General features: G+C 45.9%; 1 protein-coding gene across 2 annotated transcripts in view; it reads left to right on the plus strand.

The window, feature by feature from the left end:
* The window catches only part of GALNT17 (polypeptide N-acetylgalactosaminyltransferase 17), a 466786-nt gene that overhangs the window by 345286 nt on the left and 100466 nt on the right, over positions 1-21034 (plus strand). For both annotated transcript variants that reach the window (XM_066274629.1, XM_066274630.1), the window contains one exon: positions 6702-6819. In XM_066274629.1, the coding sequence (XP_066130726.1) occupies positions 6702-6819 (118 nt within the window). The remainder of the gene's footprint in view (positions 1-6701; positions 6820-21034) is intronic.

Genomic DNA, 21034 nt, shown 5'->3' on the forward strand with positions numbered 1-21034 from the left:
GTGCCCTGCAGGGCCACATGGGGAAGCCCCTGGGTCAGCCAGGTGGCAGAAGGAGGGGGAAGCGTGGGCATGAGTCTTCAGTGTGGTTTTTGCGAGAATGAATGACCACCTCAGAGAGAGCAGCTCATCAAGCTTAGGATTGCCTCGTTGGGATATTTTTGGTGGGCTCTGGAGTATGGCGGCTATCTCTAGTTGTCTGGTGTCTGGCCCTGGGATGATCAGGGAAGAGAAATATTGCCTCCTGAAATGTAAGCGTAAGAGCCAGATGGAGGAATGAGCAGGGAGTGTGGACTTTGGGTTAGTTAGTTTTCATAGGAAAGTTATGTTCCCTAGTGGGTCGTTGTCATCTTTAAGTATTGGCTACCCTGGGAAGTGTGGTCCCCCCCCCCCGTCCCCATCAGCAGGGCCCCAGATATCAAAGAATCAGAATACAGAAAGTGAGAAAAGACATTTAATGCAGGAAAAGACATTTAAGGAAGGGGTGTTGCTTGAGTGAGGATCTTTAATAGCAAGAGAGGACAGGTTGGCCTCAGCTAAGAACATTGACAGTCAATTATAGCAAAAGGAAGGAACGCAGGTGACCAATACTGTAGATGTGGGAGGTGAGACATTCTCACTCTCTCTCTCTCTCTCTCTCTCTCTCTCGCTGCTTTCATAGGACACTAGGAGGCAAGGTCATCAGTTGAGAGGGAAGAAGGAGGAGGAGGAGGTATTGGAGGTTTGAGAGGGAGGAGAAGGCCTGGGTGAATCTTCTAGCAGAGTAAGAGAAGAGGAAGTCGCGACCTGTAGCAGTATTAAAGGGCAGTACTGAGGACCCGCTGGAGGCTCATGGCCTTGAATTTAGAATGAAATCAACCCACATGGTGACCTGTTTCTCTGACCAGGTCCAGCTGTGCGGTACAGGTACGGAGTAAGCGAAGAACTGTTAATCAGCATTAGGATTTTGCCAGCTGAGACCAACGGGGTGAGAGGAGGGTGCCAGAGCACCGTTACAACAACGGACCACGGCCTTGAGCTGAGCAGGGAGGGGAGAGACGGCAGCGGACCAGAGGTCTCGGTGGAGTGGAAGGATGGATGGTTCCAGAAACTTGAGATCAGTTGTATGATAGGGGGTGGGTGTATATCACACAGTTGAGTGCTTATGGTCAGAGAGTACAAATGATATTTTTATTGTTTATAAAAACCTGTAAAATTTTTTCTTATTTTTGTTGAGGCATATTTTTTAAGAGCTATATATTCATTCTTTGTAACATAAAAATATTTTTTTTCAAAAATAAAGAAATATGTTTTGTAGGGTGGGTAGGACGTGAACAGATGCAGGTGGTCACATGGAGGACATTTCTGGAGAAGGAGGCCCAAGCACGAACTGGGACACGTTTCCTGAACAACACATGGCACAGGGTAGCCAGGCCATGGGGTCGATGGGGAGAACCTGTACTTAATTCAGATTAGGAAGCAGTGAAGGGTTTTGAGGAGAGAAAATATGCAGAACACAGAGGGGCCTCTGTCCCCTACAAGAAGAGGAATCTTTGACGCTGAGAAAGTTGTGCGTGTCGTGGTGAAGGTTGCGGGGACAGCCACTCACTCGCCTCCTCTCTCGTCTGTCTCTTGGCTGGAAGTGTTGTGTGCGTTGCATATGTTCTGCCGAACAGCAACAATAAGAGTGACTCTCCTTCATTTCTGTTCTTAAGTGGAGCTATTAGGCTTTGGCAGATCCCTTAATACGATTATCATTTTTTAATGACCTTGACCAAAATGTTTGCACGGACGGGGGTCATTGCTGCCATTGTGTTTGCAGAATGAGGCGACAGGCTCACGTTCCAGAATCTCATCAGCCCTGACGTGCCCTCGACGGTGCCAGTGTGGCTGGGTGGGTAGCAGGGGAGCCTTGGAGGGGAAGGAGGGTACACTTAGCTTTCGGCGTACCGGTGATAAGGACAAGTGGCTAACTGGTGCAGCAGGTCCCGTGGAGGGCCCAGTGGTGGCTTTCTGTTGGAGACTTGTTTCTCCCCATGCAGAGAGGATAGCTACTCATTGTCAGTACAGTCAGGTAGTTCCAAAACCGGCCTCCCTGTGGGTGAGGACATGTCTCTTAATTATTCAGTCTCCACATTAACCGTTAGCTGCCTGCCCTGTGGGCAGGCCTCGGAGCCCTGCTGTCTGCAGGACCGGGGTCTCGGCTTCATGGAAGGCCGCCTCCCTGCCGGGGGCTGGTTTCCAGGCCTCGTCCAGTCTCCCTTTTCCACCGTCCCCGTCGAGTGCAACCTCTCTGGACCCGAGACATGGAACAGTGCTGATATATTTTTCTTGGACACTGTGGCAGATTTTTTTACTGTGGCCTTTAGGGGACCATTTCTCCAATAATGATCACACGTTCATTCTGTGTTTCCGTTGCATTAGGAGCTGCCTCCTGCCCTTTGCCTTTGGTTCTGATGCCAGCCCAACACAGACAGAGGCCCACTTTGCTGTGGCTTCCTGGGGGCCCTTGCACCAGACTGGGTGCCTGCTGTGACCTGGTTTTAATGAGGAGGTGCCAGGGGACCTCTCAACTCCATTGCGAGGAATCCCAGGGCTTCTGAGGTGGGACCTGGTCGAATGTACTGAACAGAGCAGTGGACAGCCAACTGGGGTCCCAAAGCAACTCACACTGTGAAGTCTCTCCTCACCGTCACAAACTAAAACAGCATCCTGACGAAGCCGGTTCTATCACAATGTCAGGTTGCTTGACAGAGGAAGATGTTTCCCAGAGGGCAACCTGAGAGGGTCTGGAAGGACAAGAGTCCCATCTGTCCTCCTTGACTTTGAAAGTTGTGTGCATTAGACCCCTTCCCTCCTGCCTCTCCCCTCTTCCTCCCTCCAGCCCTTCCTTCTCCTTTCCTTCCTCTTCCTCCCCTCCATCCTCCACCTCTCCCCCCTCTCCTCTCTTCCCTTCTTTCATCTCCCCCCTCCTCCATGCATTCCAGCACTAGCTACGGCGCACTCCCCTGCTGTCCTTGGGTTCTGGTTCCGTTCAGCCGGTTTGTCCCCGAGTCTTCATGGACCCTTCCCCACCAGGGGCAGCCACCCAGATCCTTATAGTCATTCATTTACTTAACAGGATCTAGCGAGTGCCTGTTCTGTGTTGGCAAGACACTAGATCCTGGGAATGCCGTGAGAAGTTAGAGGGATAACCTCTCTGCTCGGGGGACCTGATGATTTGGGTGGGGGGAGAGATGGTTACAAAGGATGAGCTCTGCTGGCACAAACGCACATTCCTGAGTCCCGTCTCTGTAAACCTGTTTCTGTGGCTCTGGGCATCCACCCAGGAATCTGCACTTTCTAAGGAGCCATCTGGGTGATGCTGGTACAGGTATTTGTTGACTATGCCCTTTGATTTCAACTGCCCTGCTTGCCTTTAAGAGTTGAAAAAGGACAGGGTCTTAGAGCAGGATCTTCATGTTGTTCTTAACATCAGACAATTCTGGACAGCAAGCACAGGCTTTTACGGGAGATTGTTGCGACTTACCAGCATTTCGTGATGAACTCAGCAATTGCTGTCTAGAAAACGGAGTTAACACCAGGCTGCCTCCTGCCCCGCTCATCTGCAGACTCCTGCACTCCCAGGCTGATCCTCCGGTCTCCAAGCACACGTGTCTCTGGCATTTCTCCATCACAAGGGTGGACCCTGGCATTCAGCTCTCCCAGAATGAACCTCCCCTGAAGTTTGCCTCTTCTGGCTGTGGGATGAACGGAAGGGGTCCTAAGTGAGAGGGGACAGCATAGGTCATTGTCACCGCTTGGTTACAAAGAACAGAGCCTATCTAACACGGTTTAAGTGAAGGCAGACAGACCACAAAGACACAGGGGACTCTCACATGACCCTGGGCAGGGAGCGGAGCCACACCTCTCAGCAGATGGGAAGCTGAAGTCACCAGGCAGCCCCCACCGCCCGGTCTCACACGTGCCCTGTGCATCTGCTGCCTCCCTGTGTGCGTCACCCATGTGCACCAGAGCTGCCCCACGTGGCGGCCTGTGCTCTCCATCTGCACGGGACCATATAGTTCTAGCTGCCAGCACTGTCTCCATTCCAAGTTTCAGGAGAACCGTAATTGAATTGACTGTTTCGGTTGGGTTCACTGAGGCAGGGGGATGGGCTCACGGTGTGCTTTTCCAGGCTGAGGGTCTGCTACTTCTCTCTGAGGAGCAAAGGGCTAGAGGAAATGGTTGACAGTGAAGTGGTTGCTGTCCCTGGGGCAGCTGAGTGGCACCGCCACACCAGGAGAGGGAGCGTCTTGTGTACGTAGTATGATTGATCTGAGGTTTCTGGAAAAACATGGCTCAGCCTCAGTAAGAGGGCAAAGGAGCATTATTCACTGAGCTCCTGCCCTGTGCACTGGGCTCATCTCACACCCATTCACAGCAGTACTTTTTGGAGACTTCACTGCAATTCAGAGCGCTCCATTAACGTAGCAAAGTGTGGTTTTCCGTGGCAGGGCCAGTGTTCATGCTAGGTTCTTTCAACTCTGAACACTGCTTTACCCAGCGTGCCCCACTGCTGCCCTGTCTTGTGGGTAGCCAGAGGTAAACCATGGGCATTGAGGTCAAAGTCAAGCTCAAAATCCGAAGGAGCAGATAAGGATCTAAGACGGAGGTCTCTAGTTCAGCTCCAGGGAATGCCGCCTGCCACCTTCCCGATGGCCCCAGAGGAGTTTTCCTGGGCCTCCTGTATGAAATGTCTCTTTTTCCCATGAGAGTATCTCAATGGCATGTCTGGCCTTTGGCAGTTTGGGGCTTGCCAGCTCCTCCAAGAAGCCTTGCAGGAGAGTGTGGTAAATCACAAGGGCTGAAGTCAAGGGCTTTGAGGCTGGGTGGTTTCTGAGCTCTTCTCTGTGACTCAGAGGCGGATCACTAAACCCCGTGGTGCTCAGCTTTTACATGGAGATGGTCCTACCTCCTTCACAGGGCTGTGAAGGTTTTTAAATGAGACAGTGCATGAAAAGCACTTTGCGCTGTGCTTGAGACATAGTAATTGCTCAATAAATGGCTGCTATAATAATAATAACAGTATAGTAATAACGATGATGACTCTTAGTTGTTTGAATGCAGGTAGTATATTGTGGGTTTCTGTACCCCCTACAGCACCTGTAAAATGCCTTAGATATGGTAGGTGCTGAGAAAAAAATTTGCTGAATGGGTTTATTATACAAGGGTAGGATGAAGTCTGGAAACAGAGATGAAAAGACATAAAGGATTTGTTGATATTGCACTACAGCACAGGATGTAATAGAATATGATACAATGCAATATGTAAAATGTATCAGTGGGTTGTCCCTCATTAGCAATGAACGTGTGGTTTCACACTTTATGCAAAATTGCAATGAACATGGTAGATTAATGCTGTGTTTCCATCAATTCCTGCACATGCATCCATGATGTGTTGCCTCAGAAGGTTTTTGTCTCTGATTTTCAGAGTTCACCTTGTACCTTTAGCGTACTCCAGAAGTAATCAAGAGGATTAATATATACAGCAGTAAAATGTAATCTGTGTTTCCAGACTTTATAGCCAATGGCCACCCTGTAGATACCTTTCATCTCTCCCACTCTGCACCCCTTCTCTGAGGGCTGAGGCAGTCTCTCTGGTTTCTTATTGACCCCTTTGATCAACAGGGGTCTCCTGAGTCTTCTTCCCCCCACCCCCCGTAAGGACCAGTGTCCTAATGCACTTTCTCCTACCGGCGGAGGAGTCTAGACTTCTTCCTGTTGACCTTCCCTTCGCTGGATTCCATTCATGACCCCAACTTGTTATGCTCTTCTTCCTGGGACAGGGAACAGACACTTTTGTTCCCCACCTCTGAGATTTTCTGAGACTGCTCATGGATGCTCATCATGTCACATGGCTGTCACCAGAGAGGCAGTGAGAACCAGGCTTCATGTTTGCAGATTTCATGTGATATGTGAGACTTGTTCTTGTTCCAGCAAAAAGGTTCCGGGTTATCTCTACATGCTTTGGGTTCAGTAGTTTGTCTGAAGCTAACACGTAGCTTTACGGAGAATGGGGTGTGGAAATTGAGTCCTTCAGGAAATTACTGGGTTGGCCAGAGCAGACCCAGCACTGGCGTTGATGCCTTTACTGACAAATGACTCTTTAGCTTTTTGTTTGTTAATTGAGATATGATTGACATATAACATTGTATAAGCTTAAAGGTGCACAATGTGTTGATTTGGTTCATTTATATATTGCGGTATGGTTACCACCATAGCATGATCCAACACCTCTATGACATCACATACTTATCCTTTCATTTTGCAATGAGGACATTTAAGATTGAGTCTCTTAACAATTTTGAAATGTATAATAGAGTATAGTTGACTCTAATCACTATGCTGTACATCAGCTCTTCTAACTGCAAGTTTGACCCTTTTTGACCAACATATCCCCATTTCCCCCACTTCCATGGTCCCTGGTAATCACAGTTCTCTCTGCTTCTACAAGTTCAGCTTTCTTAGATTTCATGCATAAATGAGAACATTTGTCTTTCTCTGCCTGACTTAGCACTTAGCATAATGCCCTCAAGGGCCACCCATGTTGTTGGAAATGGTGGAATGTCCTTTTTCCTAGCAGCTGAATAAAATATTACTCTGTGTGTGTGTGTGTGTGTGTGTGTGTGTGTGTGTGTGTGTGACATGACTTTAATGACTTTGACTTCTCTCTCTTTCCGTAGGACACCAGCCATGATTGGCTGCTCCTTTGTGGTCAACAGAAAGTTCTTTGGTGAAATTGGTCTTCTGGACCCTGGGATGGATGTGTATGGAGGAGAAAACATTGAACTTGGAATCAAGGTTTGTGCCATGATATCCTGTACGCCTGGTTTGTTCACATGTTTAAGCAGAGCTGCCTGGTCATCTTAATGTATGTTTAAAGCATCTTTAGCTGGTGAATGACAGATTCCTTCATCCCACCCCTGCTCCTGAGGGTTCTCCAGCAATATTGTCACACACACTACCCCCCCCCAGACAGGGAAACCTGGCCTTCTCCCTCGAAGAGTTGAACAATTTATTCCATGCCTAAGGGGCTCACTCTGGACACTAGCCAGAGAATTTGTTTCCTCTTCTCTTCCAGTTCCATTCTCTCCTTAAATTTTTCTTAAAGTTAAATTATCTCCTTATACTATTAGCATTGCTCTCCTATGAATTTGGATGGTTCGTGTATATTATAGAATCACCAGATGCCAGAGGAGAGGAGGACCGTGTTCTGTGGGACTGTTCCTTGTCTCCAAAATGCTTCTAAGGAGAATGACAGGGGAAGGGGGCGTGGATAATGCAGAGTGGACCTGTTTCTGGGGCGCCAACCCAGAATACTTGCACTGTTAAACATTTTTTTTTTTATGTTTTTTTTTTTATTTTTTATTTTTTTCATTTTTCTGAAGCTGGAAACAGGGAGAGACAGTCAGACAGACTCCCGCATGCGCCCGACAGGGATCCACCCGGCACGCCCACCAGGGGCGGTGCTCTGCCCACCAGGGGGCGATGCTCTGCCCCTCCGGGGCGTCGCCATGTCGCGACCAGAGCCACTCTAGCGCCTGAGGCAGAGGCCATAGAGCCATCCCCAGCGCCCGGGCCATCTTTGCTCCAATGGAGCCTTAGCTGCGGGAGGGGAAGAGAGAGACAGAGAGGAAAGCGCAGCGGAGGGGTGGAGAAGCAAATGGGCGCTTCTCCTGTGTGCCCTGGCCGGAATCGAACCCGAGTCCTCCGCACGCTAGGCCGACGCTCTACCGCTGAGCCAACCGGCCAGGGCTTTAAACATTTTATATACTGGGTTTCAACTTAAGATTTTATTTAAAAAGAATTCCACTCTAAAAAATCAACAAACAAACCAATTGGTCACATCAACATATTCCAACCTCTTCTTTTTAGAACTAAGATAAGTGAACCCCACCAACAGGTGAGAGGACTCCGTTAGGCAGCCACTTAACAGTAGACTTGCTGCTTTTGCCTGGTCCAAGTCTTCCTCCACACTGACAAGAATTAGTGCTGGGAGGATGCCCTGCTGGGGTACTTTGTGTCTGTTGCCCCCCGTCCTGAACCTTTGCATGCCTAGGCCCCTAGAAAGGAGGCTTGCTGGAAATGACTCAGGACACAACTGTAAGGCTGAAAGTGTACTGACATTCTTCCTTCGTCCTCTGTTGTATTCTCGATTTAGTTCTACCAGGCAGGTACCCAGTGCAGACCCCCACCCCTAATCAAAGCCTGTTCTGTTTGTGACTTCACCTGTTTATCCCGAGCTGCTCAGTACTTTGAACACACCTTGATGGCCCCTCATCGACACTTGAACCTCTGTTGTGGAATGAAAGGCTTTGTGCCCTCTTCATGTCATGAATGGCCAGGCGAGACACATGAAGATGGTGGGGGACCTTCTCTGGACCCTAAAATCAGTCCCTTTTGCTGACCAGAGACTCTTCCTCTGCATTCAGTCCCAGGCTGGGCTCTCTCCTCAATGGAATTTGCATGGGATTTCTTTGTAAAGCCCAGAAATTAAAATCCATAAATATGTTATCATAGCTAATATACTCTCTATCATCTGCTTTGGATTTAATTGAAGACAAAGATCTGGAGCAGAGCCAAGATGAGCTTGAACTTGGCCCTGCTCCCAGCTTCCCCCCTTCCCTGGGCTGCTCTGCCGTTGTTCTCCTTAGCTCTCGTCAGCGTCTGGCACGCCACGGAACTGACTTATTTATCATGTGCATTGTTTGTACCTACCTTCCCTGATTGGAGGGCAAGCTCTGGGGGCACAGGTCTCTGCATTCCAGGCCTAGAGACCCATGCTTGGCACATGGCTCAGTGGGTATCTGTTGGGTTCCTGACTGAGTGAGGGCACATGGCTCAGGGGTATCTGTTAGGTTCCTGACTGAGTGAGGGCACATGGCTCAGTGGGTATCTGTTGGGTTCCTGACTGAGTGAGGGCACATGGCTCAGGGGTATCTGTTAGGTTCCTGACTGAGTGAGGGCACATGGCTCAGTGGGTATCTGCTGGGTTCCTGACTGAATGAGGGCACATGGCTCAGTGGGTATCTGTTGGGTTCCTGACTGAGTGAGGGCACCTGGCTCAGTGGGTATCTGTTAGGTTCCTGACTGAGTGAGGGCACATGGCTCAGTGGGTATCTGTTAGGTTCCTGACTGAGTGAGGGCACCTGGCTCAGTGGGTATCTGTTAGGTTCCTGACTGAGTGAGGGCACATGGCTCAGTGGAAATCTGTTGGGTTCCTGACTGAGTGAGCGCCTATTGGGAATTGAACATGAGTAGAAGCGGTGGAATGGTGGAGGACAGCTGATCGGAACGAGGTGATGGCCAAACGAGAGGCGAGACCTGGTTCCAGGCACTTGCCCATGAAGGGAAGACGTAGAAGGAAGCCCTGCGTTGAGACAGTTGAGATTGTGTAAATTTCATTTTTAATATAAGAGAGATTTGAATGTCTCTATATACTGGAGAAGGAAGCCTCGTGTGTGAGAAGGGTGAGACCTCATTACCAACACAGGAGCGAACCGGCTGATGGTAGAGTGCTGTGCCTGTGGAGGCAGGGGCACCGGTGGAGGGTGATGGGGACAGGTGGGGCGCCAAGATCTGATTGCCACTGTGGGCTGTGTTGTGGGGAGATGGATGGTCAACAATGGGACTCACTGCTCAAGCTTCGTAAGGCGTTGGTCTCCCCACACGTATTTGCACCAACCTAGGCCTGGCAAAGGTCCGACTCCATGGCATTGGTGTGGCTGCCCCCATCCCTGAAGAAGGGGAGGGCCCCATTCATTTCCACCTGGAAGCACAGCCCAGTCCTCCAAAGCCCCACGCCCCCAGCCGAGGTGCCAGAGAGTTCCGCTGCCCACACTCCCGCGGGCAGGTTGGCGTGAGCAGCCTCAGAGCCCGCTCTCCGGCCCGTCTTCTCCACGCCAGTCCAGCCCCTCTGCGGGCTCTCGCTCTTTTTAGATTTATTGTGTTGACATGGTTTCAAGTGTATAACTCAATAGAACACCAGCTACACACCACATCATGACCCCCATGCCCCATGCAAAGTTTCTTTCCACCCCCATTCCACATCTTTTGCCCTCCTCCGCCCACACCCACCCCCCTTCCCTCTGACTAGTGCCACTCTGTCATCTGTATCTGTGTGTTATGTATGTTTTTCGGCTAATCCCTTCACCTTCTTTGATCCCATCCCCTCTTCCCTGAACCTCTGACAGCTGTCCATCCATTCCCTGTGACCCTGTCTCTGTTTCTATTTTGTTTCCCAGTTTATTGTGTTCATTAGATCCCACATATAAGTGAGATCATATGGTATTTTTCTTTTATGAGAGTGTCAAGTGAATCGGTCGTGGATACCACCCTCATGTGTAATTACCTGCCCTTTTTATATGCCTGGGCATACCCAGCATCCACGGTGCAGATGGGGGAGATGTATGCCTTTTACTTCCCACTGACCATGTCCTCTTGCGAGCTGCGTGCTGACCCCATAGAAGCCCTGGTTTTCTGCTGATTCTTTTTTTTTTTTTGTATTTTTCTGAAGTTGGAAACAGGGAGGCAGTCAGACAGACTCCCACATGCGCCCGACCAGGATCCACCAGGCATGCCCATGAGCTGTTGATGCTCTGCCCATCTGGGGTGTCGCTCTGTTGCAACCAGAGCCATCCTAGCACCTGAGGCAGAGGCCACAGAGCCATCCTCAGCGCCCGGGCCAACTTTGCTCCAGTGGAGCCTTGGCTGTGGGAGGGGAAGAGAGAGACAGAGAGGAAGGAGAGGGGGAGGGGTGGAGAAGCAGATGGGCACTTATCCTGTGTGCCCTGGCTGGGAATCGAACCTGGGACTCCTGCACACCAGGCCGACACTCTACCACTGAGCCAACCAGCCAGGGCCTCTGCCGATTCTTAACGCGAGGAGGTGAGTGCTGTCAATGCCATAAAGACCAAGGCCTGGGTTCAGGGTCTTCATAGCCACCGTCTGCACACTAGTTGTGCTCCTCAGGGTGTGGTCCCTAACCAGCAGCATCGACCGCATCTGAGAATTTGTTATAAATGCAGATTATCAGGCCCCCCAGATCAGACCTTCTAAATCAGACACTATGGCAGGGGTCCCCAAACTTTTTACACAGGGGGCCAGTTCACTGTCCCTCAGACCGTTGGAGGGCCGGACTATAAAAAAAACTATGAACAAATCCCTATGCACACTGCACATATCTTATTTTAAAATAAAAAAACAAAACGGGAACAAATACAATATTTAAAATAAAGAACAAGTAAATTTAAATCAACAAACTGACCAGTATTTCAATGGGAACTATGCTCCTCTCACTGACCACCAATGAAAGAGGTGCCCCTTCCAGAAGTGCGGCGGGGGCCAGATAAATGGCCTCAGGGGGCCGCATGCGGCCCGCGGACCGTAGTTTGGGGACCCCTGCACTATGGGGTAGGGTCCAGCATCCTGTGTGTTAACAAGCCTTTCAAGGGATCCTGTTAAACAGCTGAGGTTAAGAGCCCTTACGTGTACACCCTGACCGTAGCCAGCTTCCTGGCAAATACATACCTTTCTCAGGAAGGCCCTCCCTTCTCCAGGATTCCCCATGGCCAGTGTGGGCCCACAGTGAGCCCCTTCTCCTCACTCCCAGCCCACACAGCAAGCCCCCCACTTAGGTAACAACGCCCGTTTCCTCCTTAACATTATGTGCAGGTGTCTGGACCCAGTGACTGCAGGGTTCCCGGACAGGGCTCCCTTTTATCCAGAATAAGCTACCTAAGGTGCTTTGTTGTACAAAAATATATATATTTTTTTCATTTTGTGCTATGTTAGACTACATAAAGCACAAATGAGGTATATAATAAATCTATTCTTAAGAAAGTCATACCCACTACTTGAAAAAAAATCTGAGCTTTGTGTAATATACACATATGTATATCATTTTAATGCAATGGACATGAATACATTCATATCAATTAACCTGGAAGAAATTATACAAGTAGGAAGTTTTCAATATGAGAACACCATATTTTCTCTGGAATTTTTTTTTTTCACCAAGAAGTAGGTCCATCTGCAATCTTTCTAACCTCTGAAACTTTTCATTACTTTTTGATTCCTCAGTAAGTAAAGAAATGTCACAGGAATAGGAAGAATAGACCGTCTTACCGTGGTTCAGGGTGGACGCTAGGGCCAGTGCTCAGATGAAAAGCTGCTTGCCTGCGACCAAAGCAATCGATCCAATACAATGAAGGGGAGAAAGGCTTCCCAGGACTGAGAAAATAAATGAGATTAGAAAGTGAAAGGTTTCATCTTGTTCTGAGTAACATTAATCAGAAACTTCCAACAAGTCATATTATTGTAACATACCTAAATGGTGAGAGGGGAAAACAATTCTCCGAGGAGAGAAGAGCAGACAGATCACTTTTAAGTGGAGTAAATATCAGATGGCTTTAGATTTCTCCGGGATGTCAGTCTTCTTTGGGAAGAAAAGGCACTATCTTATTCTGAACCCTTGTATAAAAGAGTGACACGAGAGACGGCTGGTCCCGTCAGGCAGCCGTTTCTAAAGGAAGACAATAGAAAGGCCACTGTCACATCCTCAAACGATCAGAAAATGCCTCAGTGTGAACTGGACCCTCGAGGACTGAATAAAAGACAGGCTTCATGCTTCTGTACGTTGTTGTTAAAAAATACTTGTGCGACCAAGGACCCATGATGGGAGTAGGTAAACAGGTGGGTGTGGGGACACACAGATGTGACAACCTGCTTACCTCGCCCATCCCAGCCTCTGGGCTTTCCTCTGGGTGTGCAGCTTTTCCCGGAAGCTCCCGCGACAACAGTCCCAGGTAATGCATTCAGACTCATGTCCTTGTGAATTACAAAGGACATGTGTATTTTAATTTGCACAGGGCAACAGTCGTGTTCTTAAAAAGCTGGGCATGACCTGGGTGCCACGGTTGCTGGTTGCACTGTCCGTGACGTCCTGGGACACACCTTTTTTTCTGAAGGGCTAGGATGCCATTCTTATGACTCAGGTGGGCCCTAAATTGGCATCTTGGTCACCTGGCCCAGCCCACTTGAGCTCAAGTCATTGAAGGTCTACAGGGTCACCCACAGGCTGAGGTGCCCACAGCTTCTTAGCCAACCAGGACAACCTCATCAATAAATAGATTTGAAGAATTTCCTACTCCAGAGGGGTTGTTCAGAAAATATGAGCCGTCTTGGGTGGCCTAAGTCCCAGGCCTCCAAACGAACATGGAATCTGCCACTGTTGTCCCATCTCTTGGTCAGAGTTTTGTTCCCAGCTGTCTCTTGTCTCTGAGAAGCTGGTGGTATAACTCAGTCTGAGTGTGAAGGCCTTAGAATCAGGGGGCGTACAAAGTCCCAGTCTGAGTCCAGGAGTCCAAGAACCAGGAGTGCTGATGCCTGGGGGTAGGAGGAGATGGATACCTTAGCTCAGGCAGAAACATGAGACAACAGGAGCCCCCCGCCCCCTGACCCCTCCTCTGCCTGTGGGTCTGGGACTCATCACCCAGCATCCATCTAAATCAGGATAGATTCCCCTGCCCTCTCTGAAACCCTGACATCAATATGTCAATGTCCAGAAGCCCCTGGGACCTTTGTCTAACATTTGGAACTCTTGGGCTCAAGTCTGTCCACCTGTTGAATACTGTGATTTGGGGAAACAGTCACTCCTGAAAGGGACCAGACCATCAGTTCTGTTTAGTTTTCTTAATCTTTAGATTGCTTGAGTCTGGTTCACCTTTTTCTCCTGGCATTGGTCAAGTCTGGCTATGTGAATGTCTTCATAGTGCATGGTGAGAGTACATCTGTGATAAGTTCCTGGTCTTGTCTGGGCATAGAGTAGACCTTTGGGTTTCACAGACTTGACTTTAATCTAGGTGCATATATTATAGGTAGCCAACCATCCAAGCGGTCGCTTTTGACTTAATAGAGACATGTTGAATGACTTCTCTACTTAAGCAGGTACTTTCTCTGGGGATGCAGTTGTAGAGAGACATGGTCACTATCTCCATGAAATGTATGATCTGGCAGAAAATCCATGCATTTAACAAATAATGACCAATGTGATGAGTATGAAAATATAGGATGGGGGATGCTATGAGAGAATATATCAAGGGAAAATAACGTAGTCTAGGGCTTTGGGATGAGCCTACTTAAGGGAATGATGTTTAAGACTTAAAATGAGTTGAACTTCGATAGACAAAGAGAACATGGGAGTGGAGTATTCCAGGCAGTTACAGGTTTGCAAGAGGGGGATGTCCTAGAGGTCTACTGTATGGACTAGTGCCTAGAGTCAATACTTACTATATACTTAAACATTTGCTAAGAAGGTAGATATTTTCTTGTGTGTTTTTTAAAATATATATTTATTTATTTTGAGGTATAATTGGCATACCTCACTGTAAGTTTTAGGTGTACAGCATAATGGTTTGACTTACATATAGTGTGAAATGGTGAAATGATTACTGTAGTATGTTTATTTAGCATCCATCTCATATGCATGCAATAAAAAGAGAAAGCAAAAAAAGAAAAAAAAAAACACATTTTTTTCCTTGTATGAGAACTCAGAATTTCTTACACAACTTTCATACATATCATACGACAGTAAGCACAGTCATCATGCTGAACTTTATATTCCTAGTAAATATTTATCTTGTACCTGAAAGGCTGTACCTTCTGACCACCTTTCTTCATTTCTGTTACCCTGTCTCTGGTAACAACAAATCTGATCTCTTTTTCTATAAGTTTGGGGCTTTTTGTTTTTGGGGTTTTTCTTTTTTTCCATATAAAGTGAGCTCCTATGGTATTTGTCTTTCTCTGGCTGATTTATTTCACTGAATGTAAGATCTTCAAGGTCCATCATGTTGTAACAAATGTCAAGATTTCCTCAGGTTTTATAGGCATGTTTGTACACACATATATATACACATATACATATATATATCCATTCACCCATAAATGAGCACTTAGGTTATTTCCATGTCTTGGCAATTATATATAATGTTATTATGAACATTGGGGTGCAGATAGTATTTTCATTCACTTTGGACATATTCCCAGAAGTAGAATGGCTGGCTCACATATGGTAATTCTATTCTTAATTTTTTTTGAGAATACTTCATACTGTTTTCATTGTGGCTGTACCAATTTACAATGCTACCAACACTGTGCACCAGGCGTCCTTTTTTCCTACATCCATGCCAGTATTTATTATTTTTTGTCTTCTTTAAGACAACCATTCTAACAAGTGTGAGGTGATATCTCATTGTGATTTTGATTTTTTTTTTTTTTTTGTATTTTTCTGAAGTTGGAAACGGGGAGGCAGTCAGACATACTCCCGCATGCGCCCGACCGGGATCCAACTAGCACGCTCACCAGGGGGCGATGCTCTGTTGCAACCAGAGTCATTCTAGCGCCTGAGACAGAGGCCACAGAGCCATCCTCAGCGCCTGGGCCAACTTTGCTTCAATGGAGCCTTGGCTGCGGGAAGGGAAGAGAGAGACAGAGAGGAAGGAGAGGGGGAGGGGTGGAGAAGCAGATGGGTGCCTCTCCTGTATGCCCTGGCCAGGAATCGAACCCGGGACTCCTGCATGCCAGGCCGATGCGCTACCACTGAACCAACCAGCCAAGGCCGTGATTTTGATTTTTATTTCCCTTCTAGCTAGTGAAATTGAGCATCCTTTCATATATCTGTTGGGTTTCGTATGTCTTCTTTAGAAATTATCTGTTCAGGTCTTTTACCCATTTTTTAAAATCGCATTACTTGTTTTTTTTGTCATTGAATTATCTGAGTTCTTTATATATTTTGGATCTTAACCTCTTATCAGATACATGGTTTGCAGATATTTTTCTCATTCCTTAGGTTGTCTTTTCACTTTGTTGACTGTTTCTTTGCTGTGCAGAAGCTCTTTATTTTTTATTTTGTTGCTTTTGTGCTTTAGGTGTTGTATCTTTAAAAATCATTGCCACAACCCATGACAAGGAGCTTTTCTTCCCCCTTGTGTTTTCTTCCAGGACTTTCATGGGTTCAGGTCTTACATTTAGGCCTTTAATCCATTTCAAGTTTATTTTTGTGAGTGGTTTAAGATAGGGGTCCAGTTTTATTCTTTTGCGTGTGACTATCCAGTTTTTTCAGCACCGTTGATTGAAGAGACTGTCTTTCCTGCATTGAGTCTTCTTGGTTCCCTAGTCACAAAAAGCATTTGACAAAATTCAACATTCATTCATGATAAAAACTCAACACTTTAATATGGATGAAATGTACATCAACATAATAACTTACCATCTATGGTAAGTCCACAGCTAATAGCATTAATTGACCATATATGCTTGAGTTTATTTCTGGGCTCTCACTTCTGTTCCACACATCTATTTGTCTGTTTTTGTGCCGGTAGCATACTTTTTTATTATTATTATCTTATATTCTAGTTTGAAATCACCCAGTGTGATGCCTCCCACTTTTTCTTTTTCTTTTTTCCTTAGGATTGCTTTGGGTCTTCTGTGAAACCATACACATTTTAAGATTGTTTTTTCTACTTTTGTAAAACATACCATCGGACTATGGATAAAGATTGCATTAAATCTATAGGTGGCTTTTGGTAGTATGGATATTTTAACAATATCAATTCTTCCAACCCGTGAACACACAATACCTTTTCACTTATTTGTGCCTTCAACTTTTTTTTATCAGTGTCTTATAGTATTTAGAGTAAAAATCTTTCACATTTTTGGTTAAGTTTACTGTTAAATATTTGTTGTTTTTGATGTTGTTATAAATGAAATCATTTTCTTTATTTCTTTCTCAGAAAATTTGTTGGTATATACTGATTTTTATGCTAATTCTATATTCTGCAACTTTACTGAATTTATAATTAGATGTAACATTTTCTTTGTGGAGTCTCTAGGATTTTTTAAAATAAAATTGTGCTATTTGCAAATAGAGTTAATTTTACTTTTTCCTTTTCAATTCTGATGTTGTTTATTTCTTTTTCTTGATGGATTGCTCTGGCAAGGACTTTCAGTATTATGTTAAATAGGAATGGTGAGGATGGGTATTCTTACCTTTCCTAATCTTCGAGGAAACATTTTCAGCCTTTCACCATTGAGTATGACATTATCTGTAGACTTTCCATATATGGACTTTATTATATTGGGTGTGTTTCTTCCATACTTAAATTGTTAGGGTTTTTAGGCCCTGGCCGGTTGGCTCAGAGGTAGAGCGTCGGCCTGGTGTGCAGAAGTCCCGGGTTCGATTCCCGGCCAGGGCACACAGGAGAAGTGCTCATCTGCTTCTCCACCCCTTCCCCTCTCCTTCCTCTCTGTCTCTCTCTTCCCCTCCCGCAGCCGAGGCTCCATTGGAGCAAAGATGGCCCGGGCGCTGGGGATGGCTCCTTGGCCTCTGCCCCAGGCGCTAGAGTGGCTCTGGTTGCAACAGAATGACACCCCGGAGGGGCAGAGCGTCGCCCCCTGGTGGGCGTGCTGGGTGGATCCCGGTCGAGCTCATACGGGAGTGTCTGACTGTCTCTCCCCATTTCTAACTTCAGAAAAATACAAAAAAAAAATTGTTAGGGTTTTTGTTTTGTTTTTATCATGAATGGATGTTGAATTTTGTCAAATGCTTTTTCTGCATCAATTTAGATGATTATATAATTTATGTATCATCACAAAATAATAGTAATATTATAGTGGTAAAAATAATAAATAAAGAGTGTAGGAGGATACTTTTGGAAGTGATGGGTATATTTACAGCCTAGATTATAGTTATGGCTTCACAAGTATATACTTATTTCCAGACCCATCAAGTTGTATAGATTGAATATGCACAGCTTTTCTGTATGTTTAGTCAGTAAAGTGGTTTTTTTTAAAAAAAGAATATTTTAGTCAAACAGAGAAAATATGCAAAAGTTTAGAATTCTAAGAATAAAATGTGTTAGATGTATTGGCAACAATGTGGGTGGCGCCTGGATAATGGAGGACTTGTAAACAAGAATTTGGCCTTTTTTAAAGGATCAATGTGAACATTTTGGGGGAAATATATATATATATATATATATATATATATACACGCACATATATACATTGAGCATATGTGTGTGTCTGTGTGTGTGTGTGTGTGAGCACATGAGTCTATATATTATATATAGTTCCATATACCCATCACCACCTTCATTAAAGAAATTTAAGGGAATAAGGTCATCAGGCTTTTTATTTTTTTTAATTGAAAGGTCATTATGATTGTTGTGTGAAGAGTGGATTATAAAACTGAGTAGACATAGAAGGACAGTGAAAGAACTTGGACTATGTTTGGGGCGGTAAGAGAGACATGGATTAATTCAGAAACGGAATTTTGAAGGAAGCTTGTGCAACTGGGCGATGCTGGTGCTGCTCCCTCCACCGGAGGAGGTTTGGGAGAAGCAGAGAGATAATGTTTCCTGTTTTAGGTATGGTGAGTCTGCCGTTTCTGAAACACACCAGTTCCTCCAGTAGGCAGTTGGCTGTGTGGGAATTGAACTAAGGAGAGAGAACTTGGGCTGAGGCAGACTTGGCCATTGGTGGTACATAGATCATATTTGAAGTCATAAGAGGGAAGAGGTTGCCTAAAGAAAGAAGAAGAAGGGATGGGATAGAAGTCCAGAGAAAAGCAACTTTTAAGGTGTGGAAGGAGCAAGCCAGAAAGGAGACGGGAAAGAGAGCTGGAGAGACAGTGTGTGGCAGTGAGTGACGAGTGCATGTAAGTACCCAGGCTGGACTTAGAAACAGTAGACATGGAGGGCGGGCTGACTGTGAGCGTCATTTTGGAGGTATGACCAATGGGACCTGGTGGGTGGTTAAACACGAGGAATGAATGAGCGGAGAGTGGGAAGGAAGCCTCCAGGTGTCTGAGCACCTGGGTGCATTCACTTAAAGAGCACTGGCAGGGAAGGTCTCAGGGGGAGACTCGAGAAGCTCCAGTCTAGAAACTTGGGGTTTGAGGAGTGGCAGCCCTCTGTGACCTGGCAGTGAGATGTCAAGGGAATGTCATAGTAGGTGTGGGATCTTCACCATTGCATTCTGGTGTCTGCTGGACCACAGTGCCCACAGTTTGGGCTGCCCTAAAGGATCTAGGATGTGGTGATCCCTTTTATGACCAAACCAGTGATGTATAGCAGGTAGTAGACATCTGTGCTAAACCTAAAGAATTAAAGAGTTAGTAAAATAATGCAGCTTTTTAAATTAAAGACTCTTTGTCTTTTGGGGGAAATATTTTGGGGAAACGATCTTAGTTTTTTAAGTTGGTTAGAACTCTCACACTTCTCCGCACTCCAATTTTGTGCAAGTTCATGGGTGTCCTGGCTGCTTCTCCAGTCCTACGATGTTTGCCTGTGTGTTTCTGGGGCAGCTCCCAAAAGCAGACAGTGAGGCCCCCAGTAGAGCCACAGCTGATGAGTCACCTCCCTGTGAAGTTTGAAAATCTTTAGTGACACCTCACTCTTGTAGCCTTCATGGCTATGGGACATACCACATGCAGAACAGTAGTACTTTATGGGCCACAGAAAGAGCAGGGGAAGGTCATTTAAACAGAGTTTCTGGCATTAGGTACCAGAGCCATTTTGCTGTCTTTTTTTTTTTTTTTTTTTTTTAGAACAAGTTAATTAATTAATTTATTTATTTTTGACAGAGACAGAGAGAGAGTCAGAGAGAGGGATAGACAGGGACAGACAGACAGAAACGGAGAGATAAGAAGCATCAATCATTAGTTTTTTGTTGCGCGTTGCGACACCTTAGTTGTTCATTGATTGCTTTCTCATATGTGCCTTGACTGTGGGCCTTCAGCAGACCGAGTAACCCCTTGCTCAAGCCAGTGACCTTGGGTCCAAGTTGGTGAGCTTTTTGCTCAAACCAGATGAGCCCACGTTCAAGCTGGTGACCTCGGGGTCTCGAACCTGGGTCCTCGGCATCCCAGTCCGACGCTCTATCCACTGCACCACCGCCTGGTCAGGCCATTTTGTTGTCTTGATTGAAATGTATTGTCAGCCTCTTGAACAAGAAAAATAGACTCCTGTGTAGAAAGCTAAAAACGCACACACACACATGTACACACACACACACACGTACACAAACAGACCTTCCCTAGGAGACTTTCCAAAGGGCAGTCAGCAATATGCTCTCAGTTGTAGAATAAAATGGCTTCCACAGAGTTTCTAAAATTCGTTAATGCTGATTTTGTAAAGGCCGGGAATTCCAACCTAAGTGGATGAGAGCTTTAGATTTTTTTTTCCCCCTCACAACAAATTGAAGAATTTAATCATTCTATTTTATGTTAATTTCCCTTATTTTAATTTGGCATTTAATTAGGGAAAATTAAAATGTACACAAAAATAGAACAGTCTAAGGAATCCAATCTCCTAAGCGTTCAGCTTCAACAAATATCAACATTGTGTGTCTACCTCAGCTTTTGAAAAGCAAACCCCAGACAGCATTCCATCTCACCTATCAAAACACTTCCGAGTGCACTGCTAACATGCAAAGGTTATTTAAAGCTTAGGCTCAACATAAAACTACACTTAGTCAAACCCAATACCCAGTGTATGTTTCTCAAAAATATTTCTCAAAATTCTGGGAGATTTCTCTGGTCCATGTATTCATTGCCTTTGGTTGATATGTCACTTTAGGTATCTTTTTAATCCATAACATTTCCAGAAACCTCATCTTTATTTTTCTCATGTCATGCATTTGTTGAAGACACCAAGTCATTTGTTCTATGACATTTTGCACAATCTCTGAATGGCAGATTGATTCCTCTTGATGCCTTTAACATCTCGTCTAACCTCCATCTTCTCTAAGCTGTAATTAGATCTGGAAGATTGATGAGACTCAGTTTTCTTTCTTCCTTCTTTTCTGGTAAGAATACTTTAGGTGGTGCTGTCAACTCCTTCCACATCACATCACATCCATCACATCACATCACATCACGTCACGAGATATGTAACATCTGCTTGTCTGACTTTTAGATACATTTTGATTCAACAGTGGAATCATGTGTTATCAGCCT

Source organism: Saccopteryx bilineata, chromosome 4, assembly GCF_036850765.1.
Source record: "Saccopteryx bilineata isolate mSacBil1 chromosome 4, mSacBil1_pri_phased_curated, whole genome shotgun sequence".
Classification (NCBI taxonomy): Eukaryota; Metazoa; Chordata; class Mammalia; order Chiroptera; family Emballonuridae; genus Saccopteryx; species Saccopteryx bilineata.